This window comes from Martes martes (assembly GCF_963455335.1).
Source record: "Martes martes genome assembly, chromosome: 6".
In the NCBI taxonomy this organism is placed as follows: Eukaryota; Metazoa; Chordata; class Mammalia; order Carnivora; family Mustelidae; genus Martes; species Martes martes.
The window spans coordinates 132,649,452-132,670,178 of NC_137893.1; the positions used below are offsets into that span (position 1 = coordinate 132,649,452).

The 20,727-nt window shown below is 36.8% G+C and overlaps 1 protein-coding gene across 1 annotated transcript in view; it reads left to right on the top strand.

Annotated features, from left to right (window-relative positions):
* Positions 1-20,727, top strand: part of SYCP2L (synaptonemal complex protein 2 like) — a gene marked incomplete at both ends in the record, with an annotated part of 92,691 nt that overhangs the window by 43,534 nt on the left and 28,430 nt on the right. Inside the window, 3 exons of the mRNA XM_080805963.1 lie at positions 16,643-16,691; positions 18,710-18,857; positions 19,474-19,523. Of these exons, the coding sequence (XP_080662089.1) occupies positions 16,643-16,691; positions 18,710-18,857; positions 19,474-19,523 (247 nt within the window). The remainder of the gene's footprint in view (positions 1-16,642; positions 16,692-18,709; positions 18,858-19,473; positions 19,524-20,727) is intronic.

A 20,727-nucleotide genomic window follows, 5' to 3' on the forward strand; every position in this document is an offset into this window, starting at 1 on the left:
TGTTATGGAGATTCCCCTTCCCTGTGTAGGTCCCCCATGCCTGGGATACCTAGTGTGGAGTCTACTTCTCTTCCTTCTCCATCCTTGTATCTTTGATGGGAGTTTGCTTCCTGATATTCCTACTGTGTTCCACTCATGGTTATATGGCCTCCTATCATTAACCATGGACAGCCTGTTCTGCCATTCTTTGGGTCCCTTTCTGGGTTTGTTGCCCTGATGTGGCTGTTACCTAGGTGTTTTGTGGAATGAAGTGAACTTAGGGTCATCCTATTTCACCATCTTCCCCTGCATTTTGTCTCAATGAACTTATTAGTTTCATTAAAATCCATTGGTCTGTCTTGCAATTTGAGTCCATCTTTACAAATGCATGATTTGGGGACATCATTCATTAGTTGATTATAAAATTTTGGTTGAGTTACACGGCTTTTAAAAATGTTGATGCAATGGGGCACCTGGGTGGCTCAGTGGGTTAAGCCTCTGCCTTCAGCTCAGGTCATGATCCCAGGGTTCTGGGATCGAGCCATACATAGGGCTCTCTGTTCAGCGGGGAGCCTGTTTCCCCCTCTTTCTCTGCTTCTCTGCCTACTTGTGATCTCTGTCAAATTGCTTCTCTGCCTACTTGTGATCTCTGTCAAATAAATAAAATCTTTTAAAAATGTTGATGCATTTTATTATCTAAGATAAAAAAAATCACATTACTATCACCATAGATTTCATCAGAAATGTCTTGAGTATTGGGAAGTGTTGTGTTGACAGATCTGAATTTTTCAAATACAGATTTTTCACTGAAAAGCTTGGATTTTATCCTTGGCAAAATAGATTGTCAGTTCTGTTAGGCTCACTTCATTTGTTTTTGAGAAAATCTCTATCAACTGTCAGTTATTCTTTCACCTAAAGTATTTCACAGGGGAAAACAATTGCTAGTCTGTCTCACGACTCAAATGATCACAGAAGTCCTTTTCCTTGAGACAACCTCTGTACTTCTGTGTGTCACAAAAGTGCTCTGTGACTATCCCATTTAATCTCACAGAATATAAAAAGACACATACTCAAGGGTTGAGATTTAATGAAGGTAATAATTTTTACTGCTTTCCCAAGGTATTAAAAAGAATAGAATCTTCTGTAAAAATAAGAATGTAGAAGAAGCTAACACCTTTATTTCTTCACAAACCAAAATGCAACTTCCTAGCCCATTCTGAGCATATACGTGCAAGTATCAACTATAGCATCTGGTTAAGAATTTGGGTCCCCAGGTAAAAGTACTTGGGTTCAAATCTTTGCTTTATGTGTCACCTTGGACACAGTACTAATCCCTCTAGGCCTCTGTCTTCATCTGTAATGTGTAATAATAGCAGAATCCCTCACCTAGGGTTGTTGAAAAAAACATAATGGGATCACACCCATGAAGTGTTTTTTGTAAGTTTTCTGTGACATTTGCCGGGCAGGTGAAAATTCTTTCCTGTAAATGCTCCCTGATTCTTTCAATTTGTTTTATTTTTATTAAAAATATAAACCATCATACCACATTGTTCTACAAATATTGAATCACCCTTGCATACCAGAAAAAACTCTGCTTGGTTGTGGTGTATGATTTTTTAAATGTATTGTTGGATTTGGTTTGCTAATACTTTGAGGATTTTTGTATCTATATTCATATATAGTTCTTTTTTTCAGGTGTCCTTACTGGGTTTTGGTATAAAGGTGATACTGACATCATGGAATGAATTTGGAAATTTTCCTTCCTCATCCATTTGTTGGAATAATTTAAGAATTAACTCCTCTCTAAATGTTTGGTAGACTTTGCCTGTGAAGCTGTTTGGTTCCAGACTTTTTTGGAGAAAGAGTTTTTTGACTCCTGATTCAATTTCATTGCTGGTAATTGGTCCGTTCTAATTTAGTTGCTTCCTGCTTTAATTTTGGTAGATTATGTTGTTAGGAATTTATCCATTTCTCCTAGGTTGTCCAGTTTGTTGGCATATAGTCTTTCATGCTATTCCCTTATACAGTGGTATTTCTGAGGTGTTTGTTGTGGTTTCTCCTCTCTCATGAGTAATTTTATTTGGGTCCTTTTTCTAAGTCTTACTAGAGGTTTATCAATTTTATTGATCTTTTCAAAGAATCAGCTTCCGGTTTCATAGATCTGTTGGTTTTTGCTTTTAGATTCTCTATCACTTATTTCTGCCATAGCCTTTAGTATTTCCTTTTGCTGGGTTTGGGTTTTGTTCTTTTTCTACCTCCTTTAAGTGTAAGGTTGGGTCATTTATTTGAGACTTTTCTTGCTTCTTGATGTAGGCCTGTATTGCCAAAAACTGTCCTCTTAGAACCACTTTTGCTGCATTCCACAAATTTTGGAGAGCTGTGTTCCCATTTTTTTCACTTGTTTTCATGTAATTTTTTACTTCTTTGATTTCTTGGTTGACCCATTTGTTGTTTAATAGCAAGTTATTTAGCCTCCACATATTTGTATTCTTTCCAGACTTTTAATTGGCATTGATTTCTAGTTTAATAGCACTGTAATCAGAAAAGAAACATGGTAGAACTTCTATTTTTTTTTTTTTTTAATTTTTTGAAACTTGTTTTGTGACCTAATACATGATCTGTTCTGGAAAAGATGCCATGAGCACTCAAAGGTATGAATTCTGCAGCTTTAGAATGGAATGTTCTGATTATGTTAAATCCATCTGGTCCAGTGTGTCATTCAAAGTCATTGTTTCCTTGTTGCTTTTCTGTTTGCGTGATCTGTCCATTGATATAAGTGGGGAGTTAAAGTCTCCTACTGTTACTGTATTACTATCGATTATGTACCCAAGTACACAAAATAACATAAAGTATGTTGGGTACATAGGTATGTACAATTGTTATCTTATTGGATTGTCTCCTTTATTGTTAAATACTGTACTCCTTTGTCTCATGTTACAGCTTTTGTTTTAAAGTCTGTTTTGTCTATGGTTACCCTGATTTTCTTTTGGCATTCATTTGCATGATAAATATTCTTCCATTTGTCCATGTGAGGACATCTGCAGGTATCTTTAGGTCTGAAATGAGGCTCTTATAGGCAGCACATAATGGGTCTTTTTTTTTTTTTTAATCCACTCTGTCATCCTCTCAAGAGTAGCATTTAGTTCATTAACATGCACAGTAATTGATAAATATGTATTTATTGCCATTTTCCTGTTTCTGTAGGTTTTTCTCTGAAAATCTCTTGCACTCTTTGTTGGCTTTCTTTAGTGATATGTTTGGGTTCCTTTCTCTTAATTCTTTGCATATGTATTAGCAGCCTTTGATTTGTGGTTACCATATGGTTTGTATAGAACATCTTCTGCAGATAGTAGTCTGCCTTTACTTGATGGTCACTTGAGTGTAAACCTCTTCTTTAGTGATTAAACATCTGCCTCCCATGTTTTAGGTATAGTGTCCTTTTATGAATCCCTTTCTGATATTTTATGGAAATTTTATTTTTTTTGTTTTTCATTTTTTACTTATGGTATTCCTTCCTACTCAAGGAGTCCCCTTTAATATTTCTTATAGGGCTGGTTTAGAGGTCATGACATCTTTTAGTTTTTATTTGTCTGGGTAACTCCATCTCTCCTATTCTGAATTATAGCCTTGCTGGATAGAGTATTCTTGGTTTCAGGTTTTCTCTTTTGGCATGTTGAATATATCATGCCACTCCTTTTTGGCCTGCAAAGTTTCTGCTGAAAAATTTGCCCATGCTCTTATGGGTTTCTTTTGTATGTAACTGTCTTCTCTTGCTTCTTTAAAATGTCTTTATCACTACTTTTTGGCATTTTAATTACTTTGTGTCTTGGTGTGGACCTCCTTGGGTTGAATTTTTAGGGGGATCTCTGTGCCTCTTGGGTCTGGATATCTTTTTCCTTCCCCAGATTAGGGAAGTTTTCAAGTATGATCTCTTTAAATTTTCTGCCCCATTTTTTCTCTTCTGGTACTCCTATAATATGAATGTTACTACTTTGATAGAGTCATTGAGTTCCCTAAGTCTATTCTTGTTTAGCATGATTCTTCTTTCATTTAGCTTAATTACTTTCCATTACTCTTTTAGGTTATTAATTCAACCCTCTGCTTCCTCTAGACTGTTACTTATTCTATCAACTGCATTTTTAAAATTTCATGTATTGAGTTCTGATTTATTGATCTCCACTTTTTTTCCTCAAGTCTGGTGATATCTTTATGATCATTACTTTAAATTCTCTATCAGGGATATTACTTATATCTGCTTTGCTTCAGTCTCTTGCTGTGGTTTTGTCCTGTTTTCATTTGGAAGTTTCTGTGTCCTAATTTTGTCTGGCTTTGTGTCTGTTTCTATGTGTTAGGAAAGCTACTTCTTCTGTTTTTAATAAATCTTAAGAAGAGGTTCTGTAATGATCTGTGATACAGTGTCCCCTGTTCACTATGGACCAGCACTTCAGGGAGTGTCTCCTGTATGTTTTGTGTATGCTCTGATTTTGAGTCTTGGCCTCTTTTACCTTCAATCCAGTTGTCTGTAGAAGCTTTCTGCCTGTTGTGGGCAGCAAGATGTATGGTGGTCTGCTTACAAAATGAGACCTGCCTCTGCCACTGCTGGAACTGAGTTCCTACAAGATGTGGGAGTCAGGAGATGTGGTATTGGCAGTGTTTGTGTTGGCCTTCTATGGAAGAGGGTCTGTAGTGCCAGGACTGAGGCAGGTGTGACTGGGAAGGGCTGATCCATTGCAGTGCATGGGGTGGGAGTACAAGGAGTTTGGTACATGCAAGTCAGTTAAGGAGTGTCAGGGCTGCTTAGGTGGCCATTGCTTATGTTGGGGCATGGGAGGGGGAAATGACATATGCCAGCTCCCTTGTTCCTTAAAAGGTCCCCTTGTGATTCCTGTCCCTCAAGGCCACTCTCTGAGATGAGCAAAACACCCTCCCATCAGTCCCCAGCATTATTCAAACTCCTAGTTCTATGCTGTATATGCACAGGTTGTTTCTCCTGCTGTCTCTCTGAGAATGGGGACTCTACTTTCCAAATCCAAGCCTGCCAATTTTTAAAATTCCAAGCTTTAAGTCCTGCTGGTTTTAAAAACTTAAAAATATATAGCAAATATTAGAGGTTTGTACTACCTGTTCATGGGCTCCCCAGTATGAAAGTCTAGTTTCTGCCCTTCTATGCAACACTGGCCCAATCTCCCCTGTGGCTGGCCATTGCTTCATTACCAGACCTTCTCTTTGCCTTTCCTCCCTCCTTTCTTGTGACCTCTTCCCTGTCTTAGTGTGATTTGTGCTGTCATTCTTCAAATGGTTTATTTTGGATGGGGGAGGGGGGTTATTTATGCTGACATGGGCGTTATTTACTTATATCCATGGGACAAAGTGAGTTTAAGGACTTCATACTCTGCCAACTTCCCAGCCAACTCCCCAAATTGATGGTTACCGGAGAAGAGATGGGTAGGGGGATGGGTAAAATTGGAGACAAGGATTAAAGAGTACTTTTATCAAAAAAATATTATGATTAAAAAATAAATGATGCTATATAGAGAAAGGCCTATGGATTCCACACACACAAAATGCTAGACCTGGTAAATGAATTCAGTAAAGTCACAGGATATAAAATCAATGTGCAGAAGTGTTACATTTCTTTACAATAATGATGAAGCTGCATAAAGTGAAATTAAGAAAACCCATTGACCATTGTACCAAAAACAATACAATATTGGAGCACCTAGATGGCTCAGTCCATTAAGTGTCTGCCTTTGGCTCAGGTCCTGGGATTGAGCCCTGCATTAGGCTTCCTGCTCAGTGGGGACTCCTATTCCCCCTTCCCACTGCTCATGCTCTTTCTCTCAAATCTTTAAAAAAACAAAACAATAAAGTACTTAGGAATCAACTTAACCAAAGATGTGAAAAATCTATACTCTGAATCTATAAATACTCTGAATCTATAAATCATTGGCAAAAGAAATTCAAGATGATGCAAAGAAATGGAAGGACATTCCATGCTTATGGGTTAGAATAACAAATATTGTTAAAATGTCTATATTGTCCAAAGTAATCTATAGCTTTAATGCAATTCCTATCAAAATATCAACAGCATTTTTCACAGAACTAGAACAATCCTAAAATCATAAAGACCATGAATAGCCAAAGCAATTTTTTTTTTTTTGTAAGATTTTATTTGACAGAGATCACAAGTAGGCAGAGAGGCAGGCAGAGAGAGAGGGAGAAGCAGGCTCCCTGCTGAGCAGAGAGCCCGATGTGGGGCTCGATCCCAGGACCCTGGGATGATGACCCGAGCCAAAGGCAGAGGCTTTAACCCCCTGAGCCACCCAGGCACCCCCAAAGCAATCTTAAACAAAAATGGAGGTAACACAATTCCAGATTTGATTTCTGCTTTGTAATATAAACTGAAAACAGTATGGTACTGGCATAAAGATAGACACAGCTTAGTGGAATAGAACAACACCCAGAAGTAAACCCACAGTTACATGGTCAATTAATCTTTGATGAAGGAGAAATGAATATACAATGGGAAAAATTCAACAAATGTTGAGAAACCGGATGGGCAGTCCCATGAAAAAGAATGAAACTGGATCACTTTCACCATACACAAAAACCAAACTCAAAGTGGATTTGAGACCTGAATGTGAGACCTGAAACCATAAAAATCCTAGAAGAGAGTACAGACAAGACAACATTTTTTTTTCTAGATATCTCTGGAGACAAGGGAAATAAAAGCAAAAATAAACTATTGGGATGGTAGCAAAATAAAAAGCTTCTGCACAGTGAAGGAAAGCAATGAAACTAAACAACCTGTGGAATGGGAGAAGATATTTGCAAATGACCTATCTGAACCAGTTAGTATCCAAAATATATGAAGAACTGATAACAACTCAACACCCAAGAAGTAAATAATCCAATGAAAAATGGGCAGAAGGCAGGAACAGACAGTTCTTCAAAGAAGACATCCATATTGCCAATAGACACATGAAAAGATGGTCAACATCGCTCCTCATTAGGAAAATGCAGATCAAAACTACAATGGGATATAACCTCACATCTTTCAGAATGGCTAAAATAAAAAACACAAGACCCAACAATTGCTGGCGAGGATGTGGAGCAAAAGGAACCCCCTTGCACTGTTTGTGGGAATGCAAATTGGTGCAGTCATTGTGGAAAACAGTGTGGAGGTGACTGAAAATACTAAAAATAACACTACTCTATTATCCAGCAATCTCAGTGTTAGGTATTTATTTATTTGTTTTTTTTAATTTATTTTCAGCGTAACAGTATTCATTGTTTTTTCACCACACCCAGTGCTCCATGCAATCTGTGCCCTCCCTAATACCCACCACCTGGTTCCCCCACCCTCCCACCCCGCCCCTTCAAAACCCTCAGGTTGTTTTTCAGAGTCCATAGTCTCTCATGGTTCACCTCCCCTTCCAATTTCCCTCAACTCCCTTCTCCTCTCCATCTACCCTTGTCCTCTATATTATTTGTTATGCTCCACCAATAAGTGAAACCATATGATACTTGACTTTCTCTGTTTGACTTATTTCACTCAGCATAATCTCTTCCAGTCCTGTCCATGTTGCTACAAAAGTTGGGTATTCGTCCTTTCTGATGGAGGCATAATACTCCATAGTGTATATGGACCACATCTTCCTTATCCATTCATCCGTTGAAGGGCATCTTGGTTCTTTCCACAGTTTGGCGACCGTGGCCATTGCTGCTATAAACATTGGGGTACAGATGGCCCTTCTTTTCACTACATCTGTATCTTTGGGGTAAATACCCAGCAGTGCAATTGCAGGGTCATAGGGAAGATCTATTTTTAATTTCCTGAGGAATCTCCGGACTGTTCTCCAAAGTGGCTGCACCAGTTTGCATTCCCACCAACAGTGTAAGAGGGTTCCCCTTTCTCCACATCCTCTCCAACACACGTTGTTTCCTGTCTTGCTAATTTTGGCCATTCTAACTGGTGTAAGGTGGTATCTCAATGTGGTTTTGATTTGAATCTCCCTGATGGCTAGTGATGATGAACATTTTTTCATGTGTCTGGTAGCCATTTGTATGTCTTCCTTGGAGAAGTGTCTGTTCATATCTTCTGCCCATTTTTTAATATGATTATCTGTTTTGTGTGTGTTGAGTTTGAGGAGTTCTTTATAGATCCTGGATATCAACCTTTTATCTGTACTGTCATTTGCAAATATCTTCTCCCATTCCGTGGGTTGCCTCTTTGTTTTGATGACTGTTTCTTTTGCTGTGCAGAAGCTTTTTATCTTGATGAAGTCCCAGAAGTTCATCTTTGCCTTTGTTTCCTTCGCCTTTGGAGACATACCTTGAAAGAAGTTGCTGTGGCTGATATCAAAGAGGTTACTCCCTATGTTCTCCTCGAGGATTCTGATGGATTCCTGTCTCACGTTGAGGTCTTTTATCCATTTCGAGTTTATCTTTGTGTACGGTGTAAGAGAATGGTCAAGTTTCATTCTTCTACATATAGCTGTCCAGTTTTCCCAGCACCATTTATTGAAGAGACTGTCTTTTTTCCACTGGATATTTTTTCCTGTTTTGTCAAAGATTATTTGACCATGGAGTTGAGGGTCCATATCTGGGCTCTCTACTCTGTTCCACTGGTCCATGTGTCTGTTTTTATGCCAGTACCATGCTGTCTTGGTGATCACAGCTTTGTAGTAAAGCTTGAAATCAGGTAACGTGATGCCACCAGTTTTATTTTTGTTTTTCAACATTTCCTTAGCAATTCGGGGACTCTTCTGATTCCATACAAATTTTAGTATTATTTGCTCCAGCTCTTTGAAAAATACTGGTGGAATTTTGATTGGAATGGCATTAAAAGTATAGATTGTTCTGGGCAGTATAGACATTTTAACGATGTTTATTCTTCCCATCCAAGAGCATGGAATGGTCTTCCATCTTTTTGTGTCTTCTTCAATTTCTTTTAGGAGTGTTCTGTAGTTCCTCGAGTACAGATCTTTAACCTCTTTGGTTAGGTTTATTCCGAGGTATCTTATGGTTTTTGGTGCTATAGTAAATGGAATCGATTCTCTAATTTGCCTTTCTGTATTTTCATTGTTAGTGTATAAGAAAGCCACTGATTTCTGGACATTGACTTTGTATCCTGCTACATTACTGAATTGCTGTATGAGTTCTAGTAGTATTAGGTATTTAATTAAAAGACATAAAAACGCTAATTCAAAGGGATATATGCAGCCCTGTGTTTATGGCAGCATTATTTACAATAACCAAACTGTGAAAGCAGCCCAAGTATCCACCAATTGTGAACTAATAATTTTTAACATATATTTTTCAGAATTTTAAAATACACAACATAAAACTTATCTCAACCATCTGTAAGTGTACGTTTCAGTAGCATTCTGTACATTTACATTATTGTGCAATCATCCCTACTAGTTAATCCACAGAACCCTTTCATCTTGTAAAACAAACTCTTTACTAATTGCTTTGTAAAAATAATAGTTGACATACTATTGTCAACTATTATTGACATACAACATTAGTTTCAGATTTACAAAATCGTGATTCAATAATTACACACATTACAAAATGCTCACCATGTGTACTTACCATCTGTCACCATATGATATCGTTACAATATTATTGACTATATTTCCTGTGCTATACTTTTCATCTCCATGATTGATTTTTATAACTGGGAGGTTGTACCTTTTAATCTCCTTTACCTATTTTGCCCCCCTTCCCAGCTCCCCCATACTACCACCAGTTTGTTATATTCAAGAGTCTGTTTTGTTTTTTTAGATTTCACATGTAAGTGAAATCATACAGTATTTCTCTGCTTTATTTCACTTAGCAGAATACCCTCTGAGTCCATGTGTGTTGTCACAAATGTCCAAGATTCCATCATTTTATAGCTGGGTAATATTCCATTGCATATATATATATATATATATATATATATATATATATATATATACCACATCATCTGTATCCTTTTGTCTATCAGTGGGCATTTAGGTTGCTTCCATATCTTTGCTATTGTAAGATGATGAACATATATCTTTCAAATTAGTGTTTTTGTTTTATTCAGGCAAATACCCAGAAGCGAAATCGCTGGCTTGTATGGTATTTCTATTTTACTTTTTTGAGGAAACTCCATACTGATTTCCATAGTGGCTGCAACAGTTTTACATTCCCACCTTTTCTCCACATCCTCACCAACACTTGTTATTTCTTGTTTGATCCTAGGCACTCAGACACTGTGAGATGATCTCATTGTAGTTCTGATTTGCATTTCCTTGATGGTTAGTGATGGTCATCTAGGTTTTGCCTTTGGGAAAATGTCTATTCAGATCCTCCACCTATTTTATAATTATTTCTGTTTGGTGTTGACTTACAGGAGTTCTTTATATATTTTATTAACTCCCTACCAGATAAATCACTTACATACACCTCTCATTTAGTAGGTTGTCTTTTCCTTTTGTTGATGGTTTTCTTTGCTGTGCAAAAGCTTTTATTTTGGTATTGTCCCAACTTTTTGCTTTTGTCTTCCCTTCCCTTGATCTGAGACAGATCAAGAAAAATACTGTTAAGTCAGTATCCAAGAGTTTACTGCCTATGTTTCCTTCTAGGGTTTTTATGGTCTCAGGTCTTCTATGTAGGTCTTTATTCCATTCGAGTTTATTTTTTTGTATGATGTAACAAAGTGGTCCAGTGTCATTCTTTCGTTACGTTACTTTTGTTAACATACTTTGTTATGTTGTGTGTAGCTGTCCAGTTTTCTCAACACCATTTATTGAAGAGACTGACTTTGCCCCATAGTATGTTCTTCTCTCCTTTACTGTAGATTAGTTGACCATATAAGTCTGGGTTTATTTCTGGACTCTGTTCTATTGATTTATGTGTCCACTTGTGTACCAGTACCATACTATTTTTATAATTACAGCTTTGTAGTATAGTTTGAAATCTGGGAATGTGATATTTCCATTTTTCTTATTTCTCAAGATTGCTTTGGGCTATTTGGAGTCTTGTATTTCCACACAAATTTTAAGATTAATCTAGTTAAAAATACTATGGTATTTTGATGGAGGTCGTATTGAGTCTGTTGATTGCTTTGGATAGTATGGACATTTTAACAATATTATTCCAACCCATGAACACAGTATGACTTTCCATTTATTTATCTTTCACTAGTGTTAATAGTTTTCAGAGTACAGGTCTTTCCCTTCTTTAGTTAAATTTATTTTGGTGCAATTGTGTATAGGTTGTTTTATTAATGTCCCTGCTAGTTCATTATTAATGTATAAAAATGTATAAAAAATAAATACAGAAGTAGATTTCTGTATATTTTGTGTCTGCAACTTTACTGAATTCATTTATTACAGGAGTTTGGTCATTCTAATAGTCTTTACAGTCTATGTATACTCACATGTTATCTGCAGATAGTGACAGTTTTACTTCCTTATGAATTTGTATTTCTTGTCTAATTGCTTCAGCTAGGTCTTCCTGTACTACGTTGAATAAAAGTGGTGACAGTAGACATCCTTATTTTTGTCTCGATTCTGATCTTCAGACTCTAAGCTTTTAACCTTTCACCATTGAGTTTTATGTTAGCTGTGGGTTTACATATAGCCTTTATAATGCTGAAGTATGTTCCCTTTAAACTTTATTGAGAGTTGTTTGTTTTTTTTTAATCATGAATGGCTGTAGAATTTCTGTCAAATCCTTTTTCTGCATCTTTTGAAATGGTCACATTACTTTTACCCTTCATTTGGTCAGTGTGGTTGATTTATGGATATTGAACCATCTTTACATCCCTGAAATAAATACCACTTGATTGTGGTAAATTATCCTTTTCATGTGTTGAATTCAGTTTGCTGATTTTTCTTTGAGCATTTTTGCACCTATGTTCATCAGGGATATTGATTTTTTTTTTCCTTTTTGTAATGTAACTCTGTACCGGTTAAACTATGGCTCCCTACTTCCGTCTTCCCCATCCCCTGGCAACTACCAATTTATTTTTCTCTGAATTTGACTACTATATGTATACCATATAAATGGAATCCTACAGTGTTTGTCCTTTTGTGTCTGGCTTATTTCACTTAGTGTAGTGCCTTCAAGATTCACTCATGCTATAACTTTTATTAGAATTTCCTTTCTTTTTAAGATTGAGTAATATTCCATTGTATGTATATATCACATTTTGTTTATCCATTTGTCCTTGGATGGGTACATGGGTTGCTTCCATCTTGGAGCTATTATGAATAATGCTGCTATGAACATGGGTGTTTGGATATCTGTTTGAATTCCTACTTTCAATTCTTTTGCATATATCCAAAAGTGAAATGGATGTATCATAATGTATCATAGGGTAGTCTAGTTTTAATTTTTTTGGAAACTGCCATGCTGTTCCCCGTAGTAACTGCATTTTACATTTCTACCAAGAGTGCACAGGGGTGAGATTTTCTCCACATCTTTTCCAACACTTTTTTGATAATAGCCATGCTGATGCATGTAAGGTGGTAGCTGATTGGAGTTTTGAATTGCATTTCCCTAATAATTAATGATGATCAGAGTCTTACCTTGTGCTTTTTGGCCATTTGCATATCTTCCTTAGAGTAATGTCTATTTAATTTCTTTGCTTATTGTTGAGTTGTAGGAGTTTTTATATTTCAGATATCAACTATGAAATATGGTTTGAAAATAGTTTATTCCATTCTGTGGGTTATTTTTTTACTTTTGTTATCTTTTGATGCACAGAAGTTTTTAATTTGATAAAATGCAATTTATTTTTTTCTTTTGTTGGTTATGTTGTTGGTGTCCTATTCAAGACATTTCTGCCAGCCAAGTTTAATGTCATGAAAGTTTTTCTCTCTTCCTCCTAGGAATTGTATTGTTTCAATGCTTATATTTTGGTTTTTGATCTATTTTGAGTTTATTTTTGTATCTGTGTAAGGTAAGGTCTAACTTCATTCTTTTACATTTGAATTTCCAGATTTCTCAATACCATTTGTTGAAGAAATTAGTCATTCCCCCATTGAATGGTTTTGGCATTTTTGTCAAAAATCATTTGATCACATGCAAGAGGGTTTATTGCTGTCTACTCTCTTCTATTGCTGGTCTGTGTGTCTGTGTTTATGGCAACACCACACTGTTCTGACTGTGATTTTGTAGTAAGTTTTAAAATCAGAAGTGTGGGATCTTCAGCGGTGTTCTTGTTTTTCAAGATTGTTTGGCATTTCTAAGTCCTTTGGGCTATCCTGTGACTATTAGGATGGGTTCTCATCTTTCTGACATAAATTGGGATTTTTTCTTTCTGACAAAATTGGGATTTTTATAGGGATTATATTGAATTTGTAGATTGCTTTGTGTAGTATTGACATCTTAATATTGTCAATCCATGAATGTGGGCTGTCTTCCCATTTTTCACCTCCTTGAGTATATGCATAAGTAATGTTTCATTTTTGATGCTATTGTAAATGAAATTGTTGTCTTAATTTCCTTTGCAGATTGTTCTTTGTTGGTGTATAGAAACATAACTGACTTTCGTGTGTTCATTTTGTACCCTGCAACTTTGTTGCAAATAATTATTAAAGGAATAATAAGTAAATTTAACAAAATTGAAGGATTCATGTTTGAGATGCAAAAATCAAGTTTCTTTCTATATACTAGCAACAATCAAATTTTTCGGAAAAGCAACACCACTTACAAAAGTATGAAATATGGCATATGTAAGGATTAATTTGGCAAAAGATTTGTAAGACTTTTACACTGAAAAGTACAGGGTATTGCTGAGACCTATTAAGCAAGATCTAAATAAATGGAGAGAGACTGTGTTCCTAGGATGGCAGACTCAGTCAGTATTGGTAAGATGCCAGTTCTTCTCAGGTTGATCTATACACTTAATACAAACCCAAATCAAATTCCAGCAGAGATTGCTGTTTTGTTTTTAGTAATTGGCAAGGTATTTTTTAGATTTCAGATGGGAATTTAAAGGACCTGTACCAAAAAGTATTACAAAATGGCTTATACACTATATGTTTCAAGACTTAGTGTATAAATCTATAGTAATCAAGAGAGTACGCTGCTGCCATACAGGTAGATAAATAAGTACAACAGAGCAAGCAGTCTTCCTATGCATATACAGACAGTTGACATGTGACAAAAATGCAAAGACAGTTCAGAGGGGAAATCATTTTTTCCAACAAATGGTGTTGGAACCATGGACTCTCCCTATATGCAGCAAAATCAATTATCTGAAGTCTTTACATTCCACCACTTAAGAAAAAAACCTAAAAATGGATTCAAATGTAAAAGCCTATTTGAAAGAAAGTGTAAGAAAAAAAAATCTTTGTGACCTTCCATGAGGCAAAAGGACAGTACATAAGAAAACTGAGAAATTGAACCTAATCAAAATTCAAAACTCTAGTTTAAAAACAAAACAAAACACTCAAGAGAATTAAGGGGCCAGCCACACACTTGAATAAAATACTTGCTTTTGTTTTTAAAGATTTTATTTATTAATGAGGGAGTGAGCGAGTGGGAGGGAGAGGGAAAGAGAATCTGAAGCAGACTCCACACTGAGCACAGAGCCCCGACTCAGGGCTTGACCCCATGGCCACAAGATCATGACTTGCGCTAAAACCAAGCATCGGGTGCTTAACCAATTGAGCCACCCCGGTGCCCCAAAGAAAATATTTATAAAGCATGTATTTGATAAAGTACTTGTACCCCAAATATATTAAGTACTCTCAAAATTCAGTAACAAAGATACAACCCAATAAAAATAGAGACAAAAGGTTTGAACAACTACTTCACCAAGAAAGATCTAGAGTTGGTAGGTAAGTACTTGTTCAACATCATTAGCTATTATGGAAATATAAACGAAAATTATGAAATACTACCATGAGCGTAGCAGAGAGGCTAAAATGAGAAAAACTATATCAGTGTTAGTGAAGATATGGAGGAACATTATATGCTACTGGTGGTTTTTTCAGGTAAATATGCACATATCTTAGGGCCTAGCTGTTCCAATCCTAGCTGTCTACCCAAGAGAAGTGACAGCATATGTCCACACAAGTGAATATTTATAGCAGCTTTATTTGTAATTATTTGTAATTTGTAATTATCTCAAACTAGAATTTTTTATTTGTAATTATTTGTAATTATCTCAAACTAGAAACAACCCAAGTGTCCATTAGTAGATGAGTGCAAAAAGAGATTTTGTTATACCCATGTGATGGAATACTACTCAAAAAGGAATAAATAGATATATATATAACATGAACGAATCTCCAAATGAAAGAAGCCAGACAAAAAACTGTACATGTTGCATGATTCCATTCATATAAAATACTAGAAAATGCAATCTAATTTATAGAGACAATGTAGATCAAGGGTTGCCCAGAAATGTGGGTGCATTAGCTTTTTCATTTGTTTTTGTTATTCATTTGACAACACTTAACCTGAGTTCTACTACCTTAGACATTTTTAAGGGCAGAACATGGTATTGTTAACTGTAGGCACAACGTTAAACAGTGGATCTCGCAAACTTATCTTGCAAAACTTTATACCTTTTGAACAACAGCTCTGTATTTCTCCAGCCCCTTTCACTCATCTTTCCATTCCGTTTCTCTTGTTTGACTATTTTAGATATCTCCTATAAACAGAATCCTGCTATATTTGTCCATTTGTGACTGACTTATTTCATGAATTAAAATATCTTCCAAGTTTATCCATGTTATTGCGTACTTCAGGATTTCCTTTTTAAGGTTGAAGAATATTCGTGTGTGTGTAATATATATATACCACATTTTATCCATTTAGCCACTGATGGGTATTTAGATGGTTTCCATAACTTAACTATTGTAAACAATGCTGCTTTTGGATATATACCCAGAAGTGGGATGCTGGATCACATGATAGTTCTATTTTTAATTTTTTTTTGAGGAATTTGTTTTTCATAGTGCCTATACCATTTTACACTCCTACAAATAATGTGTAAGTGTTCCAGTTTCTCCACATTTTCACCAACACTTGTTACCTTTTTTTTTTTAATAATATCATACCATATATCCAGTAAGGAGTTCATGTCCAAAATACCCGAGGAACCCCCACAACTCAATAGCCAAAAATCAGCCCAATTTAGAAAGTAGGTGAAGAAATTAAATATTTATCTGAAGACCTACAAATGGCCCACAGGTATATGAAAAACTGTTCAATATGTACTAGTTATTGGGAAAAGTGTTCTTGTTAAATTCCTCTTTTGATTCTGAGGAAAAGCCAGGCAGAAAATACCACTCTAACACCTTCCTGCTTCCATACAGCTTTAACATGGCCCTCCCGGTCTTTGTATGCCTGACAGAGAAGGCTCCACAAGTGTTTTGTGTTTTTTTTTGTTTGTTTGTTTTTTGTTTTTTTTTTTTTTTTTAATAACCAGTTGTTCTCTGGCAGAGAATCTATGGAAATGGATTCCAAGAGAAGTCTGTTTGCAGGACACTGCAGACAGATCACAGTGCCACTGTGCTCCTGATCAGAGACAAAGGGCACAGAATGGAGAGGGGCCAAAAAAAAAAAAAAGGAAAAAGAAAAAAAGAAAAGTGAGGCCTGGGTCATGAGGGAGGGAGACGGTAGTGCTGGTGCAGTTCTGTTCATTTGACCTGTTTTGTTTTAGGGCCGATTCTGCTTCTGAGGGTGGGAGAAAGCAGAAAACAAGGACGCAGGTAACGGAATAACCTTTCTTGTTTTAAGGCAGTGCTTTCTAAATTTCAGTTATTTGCATGCCATCTTGAAAACTGGTCACCATTCTGGTCTCTATTATCTCTAATTACATGTAAAAGCTATCATGAAATTATTTCACTTTTAAATGGAAAATTGATTCTTTATTAAAAAAGATAAGCAGAAGTGTTAAAGATCACCCATTATCTGGGATTTATCCTGAATAGAACCAGAAGTGTTCATGAGCTGAAAAATTCTTTTCTTAAAAAACATGGAATGTTTCACAAATTTGCATATAATCCTTGCACAGAGGCCACGCTAGTCTTCTCTGTATTACTTCAGTTTTAGTGGGTGTGCTGCCAAAGAGCATGGAAAGAAATTAATGAGTCAGTGACATGATTTTGTTCATTCCCGTATGCACCAGCTTACACCTGTTCCGAGGGTCTCTCACTTTAGGAAGCGCACTGCTCTAAGTCCGTGGTCCATGCATTTTAAAAATTCTATAATGAGTATTAAATGCATTTTTTAATTGAGCTCATGTGCTTTACATGAGTTAAGGATCCTTCTGGCTTGCTTTTAGAGATGGTTCTCACTCTCTGCTGCTCAGTCTTGGGTTGGAATCCCACCAAAGAAGTGGATGAGACTGTTGAAGGCTGGATCCCTTTCCCCCAAAGATTCCAACTTAGTTGATCTAGGGTGATGCTCAGGCCCTGGGATTCTTTTAAAGCCCCCTCTGATGATTCTAACAGGTGGCCAAATTTAAGAGCTCTGCCCTAGATTTTTGTTTTGTAAGTAACTTTCAACACCTTTCTACATAAACCAAAGAAACTGGCAAAGCCTTGCCGCATGGTTGGTTAATTGTGTGAATGAAACGAAGTAACATTTGCTCTTTACAAGGCTCTGGGCTGAACTGTGGAACAAATGTGGGGGCTGCCCCTCAAATGTTTCCCCCCAGAAATGTAAAATGCAAGTAGGCCTCACTTACAAGTTTCTTCTTAAAAATGACTTTCTCGAGAAAATGTTGAACTGCTAAACATTTTACAGTAGGAGTACCTGGGTCTTCAACAACAAATTCGTTTCAAGAATAGATCACCCACCCTCACCCGCCTTGAAAGTTGTGGGTCATGCTGTCATAAACAAGGGGGATGGTAGTTTTCATCCTGATGTAGTGCTCGCCTTCGAGATGGCTCTGCGGTTTGCTGTTCTAGGCACAGGATGTCTCTTCCAGCTGATGCATTTCATATTTGAAATGTGGGGGACTCGATCCCAGGACCCCAAGATCATGACCTGAGCCCAAGGCAGAGGCTTGAACCCACTGAGCCACCCAGGCGCCCCTGAACGGTAGGGTTTCTATTGAGGCATTCCTGATTTAAGACTGGACCCCGGGAGGGGCACAACAGACAGAGGTCAACTAGAGTATTCGATGTGTTAAAATCAAAACAAATTCCACATTAAAACGGAGCCTAGACACTTTGTGACAGCACTTAGAAAAAAAACAATCCAAAGCCAGGAAAAGACCTAAAAACACATAAAGTCCATTAAATCATTGAAGAGATTAAATTTACGTTGATAGTCTAGTCTTAATTTCAAAATACTTCAGGTTTAAATAGAAATGATCCCCTTGTTTTATTTTAGTTTCTTTAGAATGTAATCAACGTTGTCATTGCAAAAATTATTTTTATAAATTCTTTCGTCATTTGGGTTAGTATTTTGAAGGTATCATATTCAGGTGCATCAGCGTTTGAAGAATTACCTATGATCTTTTCAGTTGCAACTAATTGATGAGAGAGGATTCTTTTTTTTTTTTTCCCCTTCTGTCCTCCATTACAACAGCTTGATTGAGAACTGTCTGATGAAATCTTTTTTCCTCTCCTTGCCACATGCCTTCTTATTGTATGAGAACCCAATCTTCTAGAAGGAGTTGCTTCTCTTTTGCCTAACTTTGTATTGATGTATTTAATTGTACATAAAGGGAACTAACACCTTTTTAATAGCACTCATTTATCATCTGTGTCTGTAAAAGCTTAATTACAGGAAACACATCTTCTCGGAGAGTAATAAAGATTCAAGTAGTAGCACCAGTGAACGATCTTGGACCAGCAACCAAAAAAAGAAATCCCTGAAACCATATTCTGGGAGAAAAAAGACAAGACTCAGAAACAGCACAAGAGGTAAGTTTGGTATGTGTCTTCTTTCAAGTCTTTTTTTTTTTTTTTCAAGTTAATCAGGTATTTTTCAGTTATGTGATGGACGGAGGATACCAAAGAAAAAATGATTCTGTGATCCCCTCTTCCCTGCTATAATTCCTTTAGAAAGACAGAAGGTACCTACATGAAACAGTGCAAAAGAATATGGAATGGACCACTCATTTTAAAATATGAGCTATAGATACAGAGTAGTTGTTCAGAGAAGAATCTAACATGAGCTGGAAATCACTAGGAAAAGCTTCCAGGAAGAGGCAGGTAGGATTTGAGCCGATCCTTGGGGAAGAACAGTATTCAAAGACGTGTGCAGGAGGGGAAGCATTCTAAGCTAGGTAAAAGCGCAAGGATAAATTGACATGAGGAAAGCATCAGGGTCTGGAGCAGAGAATTCACACGGGGGTAGGGGCTCAGGAACAAGATAGATAATTAAAAAGGGATCTTAAGACCTCGACATCTGAGCAAGCTTCAGGATTTGGGAATTGCTTCTAGCATGGACATGTCTACTTGGGAGAGGGAGAAATGATTTTTTTTTTTTTTTCCCTCATCAGCAAACTTATCCCTTGTACACTTCTTTTTCTTTTAGTTTTGCCATTTTCCCCTCCCAGCAGTGGCAGCGACCATGAGAAAGACCAAGTAAGTAAATTGTAGCTGGGCTGCCATGTGGCCATTAGCATGAAACGGGTTAACCTGTTTAGGGTTAAATTTCCTTTGTCTCTCAAAAAAAAAAAAAAAAAAGAAATCCTTTCAGGATTATGAGGATAACAAACCAGTTTGTTGGTACATAAATCACTATAAAAAACTGCAAGGACTTGTTAACTGTTTAGTATAAATGTTGGGTAAAGACTTCGGATCTTTCTTCATTGTTCTCAAATTTTTGCAAGATGTTTACTATAGATGGCGCTGAAATCTGGGCTATAGTCCTGTAAATGTTTGCTCTTTGAATTTACATTTTAAAGTGAACTTCTTCCCTTAGTTTTCAGTTTGCTGACATATTATTTCTAAAGCTTTTAATGATTGAAACATTTAAATCTTTATTTTGTAAGTGGTTGAAATGACTTCAGGTTTATATAAATACTGGATAAATCCTCAAGGTTTCTCAACTCATTTTGGTTCTCTTTGTTTTAAAGCAACATAACTAAAAATAGGAACGCAGGTGTTGTCCAGACAAATTCAAAGCCAATGTTCCTGTTACTAGCTGAACCCCCGGCTCTCAACAGCTGGTTTTTGTTCTCATCAAATGAGATACATAAAGACTACAGATATATAAATACTACAGATATAGTGCCAAGTATGAGTTCTCTAAGGGGGTGGTTGCTGGGATTCTGAGGGCATCAACAGCACCCTACCCACCCCCCATGCAGAAATACCATGTGGCTGTATTCCAATCACTGTTCTCTCCCCACCCGTCCCCTTCTAACAGCTACCCTCTGTGAATCTGCACTGACAAAGTGTATAGTTCCTAGTTTAAACCAGTGAGCCAGAGTAAGGACCTAAATACATGTTGAATACTTTAAACTGGTATGATTTATCAGTTAGAAATAGGTCAAGGGGCACCTGGGTGGTGCAGTGGGTTAAGCGGCTCAGGTCATGATCTCGGGGTCCTGGGATCGAGCCCCACATCGGGCTCTCTGCTCAGCGGAGAGCCTGCTTCCTCCTCTCTCTCTGCCTGCCTCTCTGCCTACTTGTGATCTCTCTCTCTCTCTGTGTCAAATAAATAAATCTTTTAAAAAAAGAAAGAAATAGGTCAAAAGACAGATTTAAAGTAAATATAGCTTTTGTTTGAAGTAAGCACCAAAGAAACATCAAAGCTTTGCAAATCTATAAATTTAAGCTATGC